This window comes from Rhea pennata, chromosome 1 (genome assembly GCF_028389875.1).
Source record: "Rhea pennata isolate bPtePen1 chromosome 1, bPtePen1.pri, whole genome shotgun sequence".
NCBI classification, from domain to species: Eukaryota; Metazoa; Chordata; class Aves; order Rheiformes; family Rheidae; genus Rhea; species Rhea pennata.
Genome location: NC_084663.1, coordinates 33,706,726 through 33,726,156, shown reverse-complemented (window position 1 = coordinate 33,726,156; position 19,431 = coordinate 33,706,726). Strand labels below are relative to the sequence as shown.

The 19,431-nt window shown below is 34.5% G+C and overlaps 1 protein-coding gene across 1 annotated transcript in view; it reads right to left on the bottom strand.

Moving 5' to 3' along the window:
* ARID2 (AT-rich interaction domain 2) overlaps positions 1-19,431 on the bottom strand; it is a 107,346-nt gene that overhangs the window by 41,387 nt on the left and 46,528 nt on the right. Inside the window, exons 4-6 of the mRNA XM_062583841.1 lie at positions 5,551-5,684; positions 4,462-4,680; positions 1,352-1,419 (exon numbers count right to left, since the gene is read on the bottom strand). Coding sequence (XP_062439825.1) covers positions 1,352-1,419; positions 4,462-4,680; positions 5,551-5,684 — 421 coding nt within the window. The remainder of the gene's footprint in view (positions 1-1,351; positions 1,420-4,461; positions 4,681-5,550; positions 5,685-19,431) is intronic.

The following is a 19,431-nucleotide window of genomic DNA, read 5'->3' as shown; positions in this document are numbered from 1 at the left end:
CTATCTACCACAATTATTTAAGATTATGTAATTAATATATAATAAGTTACAATTCTGTGTAACTTTATTTATTTATTTTACAGACCTAGACAAGGTAATTGTTGCAGCTCTAGATCAGCAACAACCTGTGACAGTTTAGGGTGAAGTCAAAACAGAAGTGCTAAGCACTTTGAAAATACAAGCCAAAACACAAAACCTACAGTATTTCTGGACATATTTCTCAACAGAAAACGGAAACAATGGTTATAAGGTATTATATCTGACACTTAAACACACTCAAACCAAAATTTTCAAGATCAAATATGAACAAAAACGAGAGCTTACCTTTTCGTTCGTAACTTCATTTAGGAAATTTTGATTGGGGAATCTATTCACTGGTATTTCAGCAATATCTATCATTTAGCTAACATAACTGTTGGCCAACTTGTCCCAAAATTAAGTTATATAAAAATATAACAAAAGACAACTGAAAAGAGCTTCTAACAAATATTTCCCTACCCTACTTGTAAGACGTTTTGGTATCTAAGAAAATAAAGAATTTCAGTGGAAATCTGAGTATGGGTTCTTAAGAAGTTAAGCAGTCTATCATATTTTTTATTTGATAAATAAAAACCATAAATCAAAATAGGTTTTTAATCCATCTTTTTCCTATTTTAGCCACAGAAAGTATTACTTGAAACGCTACTCAAAAAAAACCCCGTTATATATTACAGCAAATATGCTAGAATGCCAAATCTCTTTCAGATATATTTCATGCTATCATTTACCATAAAATGCTCATTTCGTATAAAGAGCAAATGTTTATACAAAACAACTTCTGGTTATATATTCTTTTTTTTACTTATTTCACTAGCTGTACAGTAGATCATGCCCTCTAGTGGAAAGATTAAAAAAAAGCCTTGTGCAAAAATAGCTTAATTGAATCTAACTCATATTTCTAACTTATCTTAAATTTGCGCTGTGTTTCTTGTGTCATGGGCTTAATAGTTTTCATAATCCAGAATGTTTTTACTGATCCTGACATTAAAAACAAACAAACAAAACAGCATTCTTTTTTCTGGCTAAATTCTGGGCAAATAGCTGCTTTCTCATGCACACTTTAGCTTTCTTATGAGGAGGAACCTGGAACCTCTTTATTCCTTAGTATATTTTTTTCTTAGTACTTTTCTTCCTACTTAATCACATTTTACGAAAAATGTGATCTACTGTACTACTATATTTAAGTCAAAGAATAAAGTTGAGACTAGTTCAAAAGACATATGTTAGTAAATCTTACCATTTTTTTTTTCTTTTTAAGGGATTTGATACCCATCATATGCAGTGCAAAATAGTTTAATATTCTTAAAATTACCTTAACAAAATCTCTATCCGTTTTCTCCTTCCATTCGTCTCCAAATACAGCAGAAAATGATCCTAAAGCTTTAATCATAGAAAGAAAATTCAGTAAAAAAAAAATTTGTGAACATTTTGCTTGATTTTTTACTAATCCATAAATGAAATAAGGATTCAAGAACACTACAGACTACTCAAATGTCTCCTTTTTCTTAAAAGAATCTTGTGCAAAATTATATAAACCCACTGAAATTTCTACAGTCATTTAATTAACTGTTACGGTAATTTTATAGCTTCAATAGAGGTATACAGAATGAACTAGCTTGTGAACCCTCTAAAAAGCCACAGAAAATTTTTCTATAGTTCTTTTCAAGTAGTCAAGATGACTGAAACCCCCACCAGCAAATAGTTTCCATTTGCACAGGATAAGCTGTGAACATTACTTTAGTAATCAAGCAAACTCTCACTAATGTTTTCTAAAAACAAGAAGAGCAGTAGTGTGACTTTGATATCACTCAATTGAAAGTGTCAGTATTCAACTAGGAAGTGTAACGGATGTTTCTGGATGTTTGGTGGAGCCACTGCCACAGATATTCTAACCCATCACTCCTTGAAAGCAGCAAATACAAGTTTCAATCAATCCAAAAATAAACTCTGGCCTGCAGTGGTTCTATAATGAACGAATGGCATGTAAAGTTACATTTAAATATTCTGGTTCATAGGATTTTGCTCAAAAAAAAATAAAATACTACAAAATTCACTTAAAAGACTCAACCAGCTTTTAACTCAAGGCTTTTGTAGCATTGCATATTCAAGATGCTGTATATTCCACAAACCTTGGGGCTGTTCTATCACATGCAATATAGTTGTCATCTCAGACTAAGAGAAAAAAAGCTTAAGAAATTATGTTTTTCTTGTTACCTAGAAATACATTATAAATATGAACAAGGATAAAGCCTTAATTACATATTAGCCAGATCTAAAACTCACATTACATTTAAATAAAATGAACAAGCTATCATTTATTTACACCTAAAATTATCATACCATCATGACAATATTTTCATACTAACTTAAATTTGCTACTCACAGGTTAATCACTAAATTAATCACCAAAGTTGGCAGATTTATCATCATTATTTATAATATAAAAAGCACATAAGCATTGAAATTGAAGCTTCATGCAGCAAAAACATGTTATCCCCTGAGTTCCTTCCTCCCAATTTCTCCCAAGAAGTTTGAAAATCTAGAATAAAAATAAAACCCACAGGCTTATCAAACTACAGGAAACACCAAAACACTTCATCGCTGCTCTAGGAAGCATCAGATTTCAGGAGGGAACAGAGAAGTACATCTGGTCTGAGTGATTACAGTTGAACTTGAAATGTGAATGGTCTATCAGTGCCAAAATACAGCATCTCTGGGAACTAAACTTTCCACTACCACTGGCAAAAGTCAAGGAAACAAGGGGAAAGTCCTAATGCTGACAGGATCTTCCCTAGGCTTATGCAGAGGATAAAAATCTCTGTGTGTATCAGATAGGAACAAAATGATGTTTTTCTTAGTGAAAGAAAAGAGCAGGTCCATGACATGCTTGTCACTCCTCTTAGACTTTACCTCAAGTATTTTTCAGTGTAAGAAACACTAGCACAGGACTGCTATGGAACAAGTCTGTCCTTGGAGTCCAAGTTTAGAACTCAAGAAAACACTGTCTACTTCTGCTGTTATTCCCTGATTTCTTGGATGATGTGAAAAACCTGCTTTGATTTTATTTATAAAATCGAAAGTCCCATAAAAGTGACACCAGAGAAATAGTGGAGAGATGACAATCTCAAAATATCCAGAGAGCAAGCATCCTGAAATCACTAATAAGGTGGACTAAGCTGAACTTCAGTTTCCCTTCAAATATTTTCTTTAAAAGTTCTTGTGACTAGGCTAGCTGCAGACTCAATCATATGATTGAGACCTAATCATATTCGAAGAGCTTGGGCAGAAGCCAAAAACTTGAGGGACAAAAAAGCTGGAAGACACTAGTGAAACACTGTAAAACAAAAACAAAACTCCCTCCAAACAAGAAAAAAATAAAAAAGCTACAAATCATTAAGTTAAAATGCTAATGATACAAAAAGTAGTCTAACAGATCTAAGAGATTCTTCCCTGCGATTTAAAACAGAATCTGGCATACCATACTGTGCTCATGCTTACACATGCAGAGCGGATTTATACTCAACAAACACAAATGATCATCTGTACTTGCAGGCTTAAATACTTTTAAGAGTAAAAAAGAAAAGAAAAAAAGAGAGAAAAAGCTTATTTCAGCAATTTCTTACAGCAATAATTCAGTATCAAAGATCAGGACAAAAACAGTAAATGCCTCCTCTCCACGACTGTGAGATAGGACCTAGGCTTTTATGATTTTCATGTAGTTTAGCTTAACTTTTTTTCATTCTCTCTCAGACAGAAAAACAGACAGGGAATTATCAAGGAGCAACCTGGCATGGAGGCCACTCTGAGCACTTTAGACAGAAGAATTTAGTTCAACATACTGAAATATTTTTATGGAACAGACTACTCTCTTCAAAAATGAAAGTGTTTAATACATTAAGTATTCCTGAAACTCAAAGTAAGATAATATTTATTCCGTGAGCTTTTTTTTCCGAATTTCACCACAGATGAAAGTGAAGTACCGGGATAAAGTCTTAGTGGGTCATTGTTTTTAGACTTCCACTTTTTTATTTTTATTTGTGATTGCCACCAAAAGAGTATTAAAAACCAACCAAACAAAATACAGCCCTATGAATTCAGAAGAAAACACTAATATATTAAAAGCAGTGGGTATTCAATGTTGTGAATTTGAGTGTCTTGCATAATTTGACTCTACCATTGAAAAACTAATTCTTATATTTCACTACACTATTACATAATATTATTTTAAATTACCTAACTTAAAAGGTATTTGTATTGTTCCAGCTCAGATATAAACTATGACTGTGGAAGAGGTAAAAAGATAAGCTAGATATCTAAGTACATTACAGTGCAATATAATTATAAACATTTTGATTATCAAGGGTTGTAAAAGGGGTAAAAAGATTGCTCTTTCTGTTGCAAAAACGTTTGTTACATACTTACTGTCATCAAACACCCCAGCGTTAGCAAGCAGCAAAGTGATGATTTTAGGGTCCTTTTCAAGCTGCATGACATGCTTGCTTTCATTTGAAAGAAGAGTACATACATTAATTGCAAAGTCCACTTCATTTGGGAGTCCAGATAACAGTGAAAGCACCAATTTATTATAGTCATTTGGTGAGTTAAAGTCCATAGACAGCCCATAGCTTTGACGAAGGTAATCTAAATAAGAAAAAAATAAATTAAAACAATGTTTTCAAGGCTAAACTAAGAAATTAATATTCAGATGATACACTAGCAATGCTATTATGAATTATAAATATAAAAAATAGCTTATTAATAAGGTGTTGTGGGTTTTAACATGCTTTTACAGTATTTCCTTTTTTTTCCTTCCATCTGTCTTTGGCCAGAATGCTGAGTACATTCTATGTAGTTGTGTACCCTTCTAGCTAGTTATTAATTCCTTCATCTCCCAACTGCAATATTGCAGTATGTTCTCCAAGAGAAAAGCTTCAAAAATACAAACTTAATTAAAGCAGAATTGAGTTGTAACATTATTTTTAGTTATTTTCTACACAACTAATTACAATTCCATTCCACAAAGCCCACTGGCTTCAAATTTGTTTATTGCTTCTTTTCAAGAGTCACATCTTCATTTGTAAATTACAATGGTGTTGACTCTGACTGCCATATGCATGAGCTTGATTCCTCAGGTTTTAAAGTTTAATTAATCATTTCTGTGCAGAGCCAAATATATGCATTCAGTATCTGATTAATCTGACAAACAAAATTTGTGAATTTTCAGGATATGTTGTTTCAAGACAAGTAACTATTTAGCCCTTCTAATTAAAAGGAGAAACTTTTGGAAAGAAGTGAAACAGCTGATAGATTTTTATATTTATTTTATTTTGGTTCACAGTGAAAAGGTTTTTGAGTATTAAATTAATAATCTGAATGACCTATAGATTTGATATATTTATTAATATTTTAAATTAATCTCTATATTACTTACTGTAACCTGTTCCAACATATTTATATAAATTCATATAAAAGGAAAAAATAGCTTTTTTTCCCCCCCACTCAAAAATTTACCTGACACACTGTGTTGCTGGTAGTTATAGGAAGTTGGAATTGCACCAATAGGAAGTTGTGGCTTTGGATTGCCTGGTTGTACCTCATCATCCTCTTCCCCAAAATGATGGACTTTCTCATACTTTTCTAGATAACTGGAATAAAGAAAGGAAAGATTTTGAATATATATAGTACAATTAAATCCTTCATCCTCCACGAGATGAACTGCCAAAGGAAACAAACTGTAAAACTGTGCAAACACAGAGTTTACTAGAAGCAATAATCAAACTGATAGAAAACATAAACCACGAATCAGACTAACAGCTGATACAGAAAATTCAGGTATGTGGAATTATGGATTTATATATGAAGTTTCTTTATATTTAGGAATAATAATCCCTAGCTAAATTACAACCCATTGAGCCCTCTTGTCACTAAGCAATTTTTTCCAAATCAAATTTGTCTTTTGTTACCCAAGACAAATCTGCAAGAGGAAGCATCATAAGAAAGTATTCTGCACAATTTACCAATAGATATATTGGGGTCAAGTCCAGGAAAACACTTGCTTCTTCTAACCTGACCTACAGAGAAACAATATACCAAATCCAAGCTATTACACAAAAGTAAGAAATTAGATATACTGAAGGCAACAATTCAGGGTCAGGAGTTCTGCAACTAATGACTATTGGAAATCCCACAGAAAAAAAAATGCTGACTATATTGTACGCTATCTCAGAATAGATAGCAAGAACAAAAGCAGTACATACCAAATGTACATAGTTAATCACCTTGGTAAATAAATCTTTATTAACTTTGTGAATTTAGCATCAAAAAGTATCCCTTTCAGAACCTACTACACTCCAACTTAAGAAATAAACACAAAAGGCCCACCACAGCCTTAACTTTACACTGATACATGATGTCAATATTTTTCATTCAAATATCATAAAGCTGCCTACATTTACAAACATTCATGGTATTGAAGACTGACAATATCAAGTCAATTAAATCATACTTAAAATATTACATAATCAGGAAATGAACTCATTTAAAACGTTTATCTTCCTACTTGTATATTCTAAAACTATTTACTATCTTAAGAAAAAGAACGAATTTCTAGCATCATTTTTGTCAAAAGGCACTAAAGCTAGTAACTCTTGATGAATCAGACAGATTTCAAGTAAATGTTTAACTGTAAGAAAACAATATTCAGTTACTTCTGAGAATTTCACAAGCATTACATGATTAATTACTTCATTAAGTGATGCCTCAGTGACATAAGCACACTCTTAAAATATTAGTAAATATATTCTTTGGTAAGAAAAGGTACATTACTGAATTTAATTAGCCTAAATGAAGAAGAAAACTGAAGGGTCAATAGGAGCATATGATGATGCTCTGCACCTATGTTTTGTGTCTGATTGGCACTTAGGATACTCACAGTAACATTAAAATTGTATTATTGTTATGTGACCAACTGCTAAAGCATCCTCTTTATTACCTACACTTTTTGAGTGAGCTGAGTCAGCAGAAATCCTCACTGCAATATATTTTGTTTTTAGAGATTCAAACTGATTTAAAACTGTATTTAAATACTTCTCCTTTTTAAGCTAAAAATCCCCATTTATATTGAGATCCCAATTTAAAAATCCATTAAAAAATTGCAGAAAAGTAGTTCATAACTTTCTTAAACTTACAACACTTCCCTACCTAGTTTTCTAAATCTCAGTGCTAATGTTTTCTCTTTATCCTGCTTCCCCTCTACTTCCCATTCTTTCTCTTTCCTTGAGTTTTAAAACCAAAGTTTAAAGCCAGATACAATTCATATGGCAAATGACTCCTAGCATGTGTATCAGTGATACTACTCTAAACTGAAAAAAAAAAAATAGTTCCTGATCCCTTGAATCATTTGACTCTTTGTTGCATTAATACGATTATATTTAGAGAGTCTAAGACCTAAGTACTTGCATAACTATTTATTTCCTTGTTATTTTACCAGAAAATTAATACCATAATTTTATACCACTTTATCTGCTACTATTCAAACCTTATTCAGAAAACAAAACAAAAACACCCTTCCTTCTGCCTTTTCATAGCATTAAGCATCTTATAAATGAATGCTGTAACACCGAATATGACAATCACAAAACCCAAAATGATTAGATGTGACAGTTTTCATTTTCCATAGTATCATTTACTTAATAACTTCTTAAAATGTTTTATAACAAAAAAAAAGTTAATACAACTAGTATATGATTAAACAGTTTAAAAGTAGTGGAGAGATGCAGTACACACACTGTGGAATATATAAAGGATACAAAACCACCCCCCCCCACACACACACACCAACCAAAAAGCAAAAAGCTGTAGTAGCACAGCCAAATATTCAAGGGAACCGTCGGAAATGGAAAGCCTGGTGAATAATGCAATAGGCAATCTTATTTGTCCCGTGACTCTATGCATTCCAAAGCATATCTGTACTGGCTTCTCAGAATAACTGTGCAGATACCCCTAATATAGCTACAAAACAAGGTTTGCTGGGATAAAGCATTCATCTCCATTTCTTAAAGCTAGGAACCTATGCTTTTAAATTATCTGAAGAGTATCTTATTCTTCCTGTGACAGCTCTCTTTTTCTCATTCCCATTATCATCTCTTCCCTATTCTGACCAACTATTCTACCAACTGAAAAAAATACCCATGGCTTATTTATTCTGAAAGGCTGAAATCCCAGTTAGCAATTGGTGATTTTAAGATAAACTTACTAGTGGCTTCTGAACTCATGAGACGGAACAGAGCTGTGCAGTACCCTGAAATATGCACAAATCTAACAGCTCTTAGGACCACCATGTTTCCAGTTTTCCCCAGTCTGTAGGAACCTGGGAATAAACGCCAACACTTTTCACTTAAAACACTGGTCACTCACAAGGCAATAAAGAAAATACAACTTCCTGGAAAATACCATCACCACCTTAGCACTGCAGAATTCGACCCATCTGTCTGTTACCAGCATTTATTTGCTGTTTGCTTTTAAACTGTTCAGCTTTCTTCATCACTGTCATTAGGGTTTGACTAAAAGATTTTGTATTGTAACTGAGGTGATTAATGTTGAAAAGATGACTTCAAAAACTAGTCTTACTTCTGACAGTAAGTCAAAAGAAAACCTAAAGATCTAGAACTGATTTCTCTAACACACAAAAATACATGCTTTGATTTATACTCTTATGAGATCACCAAAAGCCACTGAAATCAAGCAAAAGATACTCTGAGGAAAAGATACCAACTTCACTAACTCCTGAATCAGATTAATCAAATCTGTGAATGAATAAGTCTCATCAATTTAAACAGTGTCCACACAAAAACAAGACTTCAAGGAGTAGTTCAATGACTAGCCAAGGCAATCTTGACCTTCCCTCTCCTTCTAACCATCCAGCAGTCTCTCACACTCACTCCAGTGTGCTGGACTCTCTAGTGAGCTCATTTAGCAAATAAGGAGGATTCTGGATTTTTTTTCTGCTGATTTATCAAACAGAACAGGCATCAGAAGAATACTAAAGCTGGTGCAGGGAAGCAGCAGGCGCTATAGCTAAAGATGCTAAGGAGGAGCTATGCATGGGCCATTTCAGTAATGCAGAAGCTAGGCTGGCCTAGCCTCTCTAACACAACTTCACCAAGAGAGCTGAGGCTAGACTTAATTTCCTCCCATTTGTTGGTCTGAGTCAAAGCTTAAGCTCAGCATAAGATACTTTCATCAGTGAATACATTACATCATTTCATAAAAATATTAAAAGAAGACAAATCCGTTTACAGAAACGCATATGGTACTCAAATATAGTTTCTAAGTCTACTCCCATCTTTTTCTGGACATGTCAATTCTACCAAGAATGAATAGCTATTTACGCATTTAAAAAGAATATGCCTTATATATTCCAAAATAAACCACTGCATTCTGTATTTTAAAATACACTTTTAAATACTGAATTTTTATTAAACCCTTGTCCCAGAAGAGCTGAAAAATATGAATATCATAGACATTCTCCTCTGATAAAACCTGCTTTATTAAAATGTGTTGAAACAGTTCTGTCCAACACAGCACTCCGAAATCTAGAAAAAAAATATATTCCCCTTCTTCCCTCTCTGAAAGTAAGCAATTACATTGTTTCCTACTTTGTTTGACTAAGCAGTTTGGGGGTTTAAGAAGAAAATTCTCCTGTATGTGTATAAAAATAAAAGACCTTTGCAAAATCAAGCGATCTTAATTTTTTTCAGTATTGACAACTCTCACAAAGTCATCATGTCATATTTAATATTACATAGAAAAACAGGACTAGAATAAAGAATCACCTTAAGTGATTACCTATTTTTTTGCTTATGCAAGTAACAACTACACCCTCTTAAGTTCTCAGCTCCTTTGAAAAAGTGGTACTACTGAATGACAGCTAAAGAACACTCCCTCTCTTTCTTGTTTCCATCCTGCTTCAAACTAATCTTTAAGTTTGCTGAGAATAATAGAAAAAAAGAGTTGAAAGAATCTTTCACAAAAAAAAAAAAAAAAAAAAGAAAAAGAAAAAAAGAAAAACAAACAAACCATGACAAAGACCTTTCCTGCTTCTAGCACATAAACTTACTCCTTTACTCCTTTTAAGATACTCCAAACCACCAGTTTGGAGGGCAGATGTCTCATTTCTGAATGCATAGAATTTAACAATACTTGCAATTGCAATAACCATACCATAATAGACTGACTTAGAATGATTTCTTAATGCTGCATAATTATTGACTGCTGACAGACAACTGCACAGACCTCAGTCTTCCACATTCTCTTTTTATTTACTGTAGGGAGAGAATGAATCACCTGGAATTTTAGTATAGAGAGGGAGCTTAGTAAATTAGCTTGTAAATGAGCTTTACTAGTCTTAAATTCTAATCTTGCCAGTCTGGCATATAGCTACTATGCAAACAGTAGAATAATTTAAATACAATAAATGGAGCTTTTCTATTACTGAGAAACAGTTGTGCAAAAGCTTCTAAACGATCTGATTTTGATCAGATACTTATAGAAGAGTAGCCTCATGTATGCAAGCTTCAGAGCAACTTAGATCTGTAGCTATAGACTATCACAGAAAGTGATTTCAGACATTTAGAATGCTTCTTGAATTCAGCATAGTCATGGGCTGCTTACAGGTAACAGCAGAGATCTCAGTCTGCCTATCTTTTACTCTCAATTTCAATGCCAACTGAATGACTAGGCCCTAAAAGAATGACGTGGCTGGTATGTATGCAAAAGAACTAATACAATTAATTTAATGAAAGATCAGAATTAAACTATGAAATAAGCAATATATATGGTATATAAAAGTTTCAAATGGCTTCAGAAGAAAAAAAAGTACATGTTATATTGATGCCATGGTAAGGATGGAATAGTGAGGAAAACTATCTTCTATACATAAACTGGAAGGCACTGTGCCAAACACCATTAGCATGGCATCTTAAATCAGTGTTAGCCAAGTGCACACATGATCCAAAATATTCAAGAAACTGAAGGGTGCACTGACAACCTACAGCCACTTCTTCCTTTCAATTTGGATCACACTTCTATTCTGAGAGGCTTAACATTTTTTAACATCTTGTGAATAGCTAGATCTACTAGGCAAGTAAAGTACTAAAATATAAGAGAACAACAATGACAACCAGAGACATGTGAAGGCTGGCCAATTTTTGAAGGGCAAGTAGTTTTTGTACTTTCTGAAGACTTGGTTTCTTGAAGGATGTTTTGAATTGGAAATTAAAAATAAAGAACTTTTTGAAATTCAAATTTACACATTATACATTTTGTTTCTGTGACAGAACTTCAATATGTTCTTTTGTTTCATTCAGGCCCATAAGAAAAGATTTGTGAAGATGGCAAATACTTTTGTCCATTAAAAATATTTATTTCAATAATATCATACCTTTTTATTCAGTCAAAGTTTCAGGCTTGTTTTCAGACATTTGGAAAAAGTACTAATAAAAGGAAGTCTAGACAATGTAAAGCTTAGTGCCATGCAGAATTTACTACTGAATTATTCAGGACTATGAATTCAGGACTATAGTGCTGAATAGGCTTATAGTATACAATGAACTCTCAAACTATGATATGTGGAACACTTACAGGGCTTATTGAATCTCCTCTCAAAAATACAAAATTTTTATCAAAACAGATTTAGACTTCTAGAGTACTATGGCTTTTAAGTAAGAATTTTGAGTAAGTAAATAGAAAGTATGTAGCAGACTTACTATTTGTCAGCCTCTTTTATAGATCATTGTTAAGCATCTGCCTTATTCAGGTATTTTGGCTTGCTACATCAAGACACAGTAAATTCACCAGACTCTTAGTCAGCCAGTGTCTGACAGGAGAGAGAAGACAGCATCACTCCTTACAGTCCGACAATTTAATCCTCCTTACCTGTGCATTTGGCTAAATGAAAAGCTGCTACCATTCCTATCAGATCTCCAGCAGATCCTTCTTGAACCTTTTCAGCAGCATTATTAACAGGGGACTACCAACATTAACTTACACCAATTGTTTGCTTGAACACTTCCCACTATTAAGGAAAACAGACGTACACTTCCTGCTCATTCTTTCATCCCCTCTCTCTACTTATTATCCTAGCAGCAGTAACATCCTTCCAGATAATCATGATATAAAGTCCTTAACATAATAAGGATTTCACACTACTCTATCTTCTGGTTTCTGCCACTCTAAGCAAAAATCGTGACATATTGTCTCCCTCTGCCCCTATTTGACATTAATCTTGCCTTGAAGAGACTCAGTAACGTCATGATGGGCTACGCCAACCAGAAAACTTTCAGAGCAGGGGTCCATACTTGAGTAAAAAAAAAACTGTGACAAAAATATTGGAGGCAAAAGCAAAAAAATTGAAGTTGTTAATGGAGATTCAAATAATGGCATACTGTTGTCCGATTTGGAACTTTAAGAACTTACTGCCCGAGTTTCCAATTACATTCCTCCCTGATATATGCAGAATATTGGTTTTTGCACTCACATGTGATTTGCTCCGTTCCACATGTGAATTCTTCGTAAGGAAGAACACATTAACTTGTGGTGCCAAAAAAAGGCCATAACCTTTTTAAAAAGTAACATCTTTACTAGACAGTAAATAATTGCCCTTTACCATGAATCATGCTTCCTACAGTTATTTGAACATCTGATACATTTATAAAATTTAATATTAGCAGACACTATTTTAATCACAGAGACGGCTGTCTCTCAGCAGGGCCAAAGCACTTAACGTTCAATGCTGCTGCTGCCAGTACACGCAGCACAGCCTGGTGCCACGCGCTGGAACGCCCTTGCTTACTACACGGCAGAACTCCAGCAACCTGCTGCTACTGCTACCTCGAGCAACATCCAGCTGGCTTACTCACCTCATGGAAGTCGCTTTGTGAAACCTCTCTCAGAGGGTTTTCATAACCCCTTAGCATAACTGGTTCCTGGAAATACCTAACTCAGTAGCCCACTTCAAGCTTCTGCTCACATTTTTAATCTAAATGGACCAAATTCCTGAAACTTGACCCCATGTGAGTGTTTCACCAGTGTCATCAGCAGTCTCTTCAGGGCTTTCTTCCTTGACCCCAAGGATACTGTGAATTTGCTTGAGCAGTTACATCCAACTACTGTAACAATGGGTGCCCACACCTGAATGCTTCAAAATATGTGTGTGGTTCCCACCTTCACGTTGTTGCCCTGTTTCAGAAACCAAACACTTGCAAGTAAAGCACCCAGGGAAGCACTCCACATGTGCTTCTGTCCCAGCAGTACGTTGATTTCTGGCATACTGTGACCAACTAGTAAGACTGGCTGACAAATCAAATATCCTAACACTGCCCTTGGCCAGCTTGCTGATCAGTGGGAAAGTCCAGCAGTTGTGCTTTTCAAACACCTGGCCTTCTGCTCTCTACTACTCGGCAGCAGCATACTGTCCCCTCCAGGCCAGGCAGGCCTGTTCACAGGACAGTTCACAGGCAACCCCATTTAACCATAACTAGGGAACTCGCCAATTCCAGCCTCTACCCCGACAGCCAACGCAACTCCTTCACATATTAGGCAAATTGTGCGCAAACTCGAAAGACCCTGTCCAGATTAAAATTAGTTTAATAAACTTTCTAATAGATTCACCTATAAACAAAGATTACATATATTGGAACATAAATATGCTAACACAATTTATCTGTAGCCTGTATTACACAAAATGTTATGACATACTCTTGTTTTACTCATAATTTGTCTAAAACCTTTTATCTAGCCAAAAGCTTTTGCAAGAAAAAAGACAAAAACAAATACAATCCTTAATGAACTTCTGAATCCCTGTTACGGAAAAATGTTTTCTACATTGTTAGTAAAGGAGGGGTAGAGTTTATGAGCATCAGCAATCTCAGAAATTTCACTTTGTTAGACATTACAATGACAAAATAGAAGAGTCAAAGCCCTTTAAGTTAAAAAAAAAAATCACATACTTGACAATTAAGCAACCAAATTCTTGTCTACTGTACTGTAAATAACACCAAAATGTATTAATGCCTACTCTTTCAAAATTAAAATCCTTCATTTACAGGCTTTTTTTTTTTTTTAATCTATGTTTTAATTTAATTTAAACTGTATCCACTTGTGATCCATGGCTGGGGTCTGCAGTTACCTTCCCTAACTCTTCTACTGCATTCTTACTGTTTGCAAAAAACAGTTCTAAAACAGCATCACCTCTTACTGCTTCAGCAGCTGTTTCACTAAATCTGAAAGGCTTCACATCCAGGAATAACTGAGCTGTACCATTATTAATAGTATTTGTCCTCTAGTCTATATCTGAGAAATTAACGTTTCCACAAAGATGAGTCCCAGAAGTATCCATCTTACTAAGATTATGCTCATTCTGTTGCCAGTGAGGATGACGGCTCATCAAGCCTGTCAGTATCACAACCGTCTGGATTTAGTTCTTCAAACAAGGCATCAGAATCCCCCGCATCTTTTTTGCTATCTGCATAACATGCTCACAAATTTGGGACACCTCCAAAAGTCCCTCTATTTTGAAAAGCAACCTAGAGTACCCACCTGGATTTTCACCCAGTACCTGAATACAAGAATATCTGTACAGCGAAGATGCACTAATATAAACGGTAACACATGTCAGGAATCACTGTATGCAAGTTCAGGAAATTATAGCTAAGAGTAGTGCCACTAGCCTAAAGCAAGTCACGATAATGTAAGGTCACCCACACCAGTCATCTAGTTTCAGGCAACTGCTGACTGGCAGCTGCACGCAGTGCTGCCTGTAATCCTGAACGCCACTGTATTATCAACAGTTTTCAGCACTCCTGAATCCAAAACAAAGCTGGTAGCAATACAGCGAATGTCTCTACACTGCAACAGGTGTTATGATACAATAATAATACATTCACCTAAATGCAATTTGCCATATAGCCTTAGTTATACACAGCATGGCTTGTAATACAGAAGCTGCATGGAATTTAAAAACCTGTGTTCAGTGAGTACTATTTAGGTCATAAAGTCTAGTGTTAAATTCTAAAATTAAAATTGCATACACACATTCATTCTTTCACGACCATACCCTGTGAGGGGACAGTGTTTTGATTACAATAGAAATATTTATCTATTAAACTAGTGTATTTTAAAGAATATTCTTTAGAAAAAAATTGTACAAATATATAAAGTAATACACTTTATTTTTAAATCAGAATACAAATGATCTTTCCTACAGAGCAGTAACTTCCATCAAGTTTTAAAGCAGGGAATTTACTTCCATTAAAAACTGTGACTTGTATTTTCCCAAAGAGTAATAATCTGAAAGAAATTGGTCATTTTAATAATGAAGCTAAAAATCAAATACATAGTTTGACTCACAAGATTTAAAGTAAGTAGAAGTATACTAAGAAATATTAAGCATTTTGACCACCTCCAATATAACAACCAAATGATGCAGAAGTATTTCTGCAGACAAGTAACTTTGTCCATAAAAAATTTCAATGCAAAACCACACTTGCAGATTTAATGCAAGTACAAATCTGTGCAACTTTGAAAATCGGTAACAAAGAACTGCAAAATTGACTGGAAAACCACCATCTGTGTAAAGTTCCATTATCAACATATAAATATTAAAATAACTATGAATAAAATTATATACATTATAAACATTTTTTAAACATTAGGTGTTAAGTCTTCAAGGGGTTTTTTTTGCCCTATCTAGCAAAATATCACACAAAATATTTGAATATTCTCACTGAAGAAGTCACACGTTTAAAATTACACACTTAGAACAGCAAACTAATTGCTAAAAAATTGCTAAACTGCAGTCTGCCTCATCTGCAAAGCCTTCCTTCCTTCCTTTCAGCTACAAATACTTATCTTATGTATGTTTCTAAAATTTAGGAAAATTACACTTTTCAGACTGCAGTGAAAAGACAAAAACTTAGTCTCATGACTTAAAGCTCTTAAAAAACCCTCACATTTGCATATTTAATGCCAATAAATATATATGTTGCTTATGCAACACTCAAGCACTCTTAATGCAAAATACACAGGCACTTTTTAACATGAGGCTTCAAAGTCCAGACTCCATATCTCCCGAGGAGTATCTTCATTAGTGGAAATGGGTCAGACTTCTTTTTTATCTCCTTTCTCTCCTGCCTGTTAATCTACACTCTGTTACTTTGACAAGAAGGGCAAACAGGATTCCTGTAAGAAGACTGGTAAGGGAAGAAGGGAACTATTCTAGAGAACAGTAATTGGAGAACTGAATCTCCTCATAAAAACAGCAGCCTAGAAATAATCTTTCTAGATTCCTGGTAATTTTTCCAGCCACCAGAGTGAACATCACTGCAATACTTCTTCCAACCTTGTTCAGCACAGTTACTAAATAACAGCATATGAGGAAGAAGGGGAAAAAAAAATTCTAATGGCTTGTAGGCTATTTCTTAAATTTACTGAATCTAAAAATCTGTATGAAATACATTGCTACATCATGTTTTCACCTCACAGAACTGTCTGTAATTTCATTGATAGATTCTGCACAGACTCAGCAATTGCAATAGCTGTGTTTTTCTGCTTTCATGTTATGAAATAGTCTTCTCCTCCAATTAAAATACATTTACTATTTCTCTGCTAATCTGCATTCCACACTTTTGACCACATAACCAAAGTAAACGTGCCAGTTTACATATTCCTATGTATGTCGTAAATCAAACAAAAATATGAAAATAAATTAATTCTTTAATACTTTACCAGATGGATCAAATATTCATTAAAAAGGGGAGAACAGAAATAAATGTCTGATTAAGGAGACCCTCCCGGGATTCTGCACAATAGCAACATAAATTCTTGAAGTTCTACAGGGAAAGACGAAAGCTGTCTTGGGAAGGAGTCCTTTTGCTACCTCGATATCTCACCAGATGCCAGCTTGCAAGAAGAAATGCAATCTACTTAAAAATAGCTTTATGTCTTAAACACACGCTCAGAGAGAAACTAAAACAGTAATGACTAATTGCACATCCTTCAATCAAGAAGTTAACATTATGTTGTTCAGGGTTTGTTAAGGATCCCAAAGCATTCTGAAAATATAGCTAAGTAGAAATTTAGAGATGATGATAAAGAGGTTACATATCGATTTAGCTGTCTAAAGATGTAAAGGCTACTTATCTATACTAGCAGAACAGTGCTGTGAGCATTCCCATGCCTGGAAACAAACAGTTTATGTTATTAAATTGTTAGAACGGAGCCTGAAACAGCCTGGAATTCAACCCAGGCCACCAAGCACTCTTTCAAACAATTCATAGGCACAGTTCAGGAGCTACCCTTGGTCAGGGAATATTCCCCAATAGTAAATGTGGGTATAGCCATCCTGTTTCGGGGTTAAGATTATGGATTTGAGCCATTTTGTGTCAATTAGCCTCAGGCACACTTAATTTACTATTACAGATACATCCAGAGAAATGCTACACAGATAGTCTCTGACTGAACACAAATTTTGATACAGGCTGGGGAAAGCTGACAGATGTATGAAGTATTGCTCCTTAATAGAGGATTTTAAAATTACCAATGACATAATAATCATGAAAAATTTAAAAGCATTTTTGCTTTGGCTTGTATAACTGTAATGCAAAGACATTAGAACACGTACAAAGATGAAAGAAAGAACAAAAGGGCATGGGGAATACAGATAAAGCCTAAAGATCAGATTTCCTGTTGGGAAGTATCCATCTCTGGCATCAAAGATAACCACCGCAAATTGCTTTAAAGGGAAAAGGAGGAGAAAATTTTAAACCTAAAAAAAAAAAAAAAAAAATATATATATTTTTGTCTAATAAACTGCTAAATGAGAATGCTGTTGACAAATATCTGGTAAAAATACTTGTACTATAAGCTTATTGAAAAGCTGAATAGACGGATACTATGAGGATGTTGACTACATTGAAAGAGGAACAGTGTTCTTTTATAGGAAAGTAAAAAAAAAAAAAATCCAAAATTGTATTAATAGTATGCAGGCATTAAGTATTAGAAATGGCTTGGAGGCTATCAAGTCCCTACTGGTGGTCTGGGGTTTAGCAGAGACAGAAATCTGATCCTTCACTGTGGATTGACCAGACTTTTCAAAGCCTCAGTGAAGCCCAGTAGAGCTTACTGTTCTGAATAGAAATAATTTGTGGGAAGAGAAGTGTTCTACAATTAATATATTATATGCCTTTTTTAGGGGCAGAAAGTACTTAGCAAGACTGAAAATGTAAATTCATTGTACAAAGCATCAAATTCACATTATTACATGTGTCTCAAGCATAAAGTAAGAAAAGTACTTCTTTCTGCAGTGAATAATCCAAATGTTATCCTTTCTTTCCCAGAGTCTTCTTTCTAGGCAATACATACATTATGAATGTCATTAAATGCTACATGTTCTCTAAAAATGAAATCAAGAATATTTTGCATATGGACTTAGGGCATCAGACTGGTGGAGAGAGCAGACCACTTTCAATGATAAAGTCATTCAAGAAAGTATTTTATTTCAGTATGGTTTAACAAGTTTTTGAAGAATCCTCTCTTTCAGTACAGCATACAATAATTGTATAGAATTTACACTTCTCATTTAGTGACAGTGTGCTTAAGTTACTTAGAGGAATACTTTTCCCCCCAACTTTTTTAAATTGGGGGGAAAATAAATACTAGAGGAATATTTTTCCCCCCAACTTTTTTCTACTATGGCCGCTTGTAATAAAAATTTTACATCACATTTAGAATGCTTTTCTTCCCATGGCTAAGAAACTAATAATGAAGATTAAATCCTGCCATTCTGTTCAGCACTGCTCTTATCTCAGTCACAGCGGTATATAGTCGCAGGCATTGCATGTCCAGAAAAATGCGGACCAAACTGAGAAAGAGTCAGACTAAGGCTACACAAACTGTCTGAGATCTATAAAACTGGAGCAGAGGAGGAAGGCCTGAAAGAACCTAAATTGTTTAGACCACAAGGAAGACAGAGCTGAGGCATGACAGCATATAGGGACAGGGAAGATACAGTAGTAGTCTTCAGGATGGTAAATTTTTATTGCAGCAAGAACTGGACCAACCAGTTTTCTTTGCCAAAGTGAGTAAGAAACATGAAATGACAAACTGTAGCTGGGGAGAGGGAGGAACAGGGACCCACAACATAGACATTAGGAAAAAAAAAAAAAAAAAGAAAAAAGAAAGAAAGAAAGCTGAAACAGATTTCCAGGGAAGACCTGAAATCTCCAGCACTCAATGTCCTTTAAATAAACGTTGAAGAAAAATGAAATGTAAGTAGCAACTATGCACACATGCACACTTACATACAGAGCCACATGGCAGACTCTTTATTCTCACAAA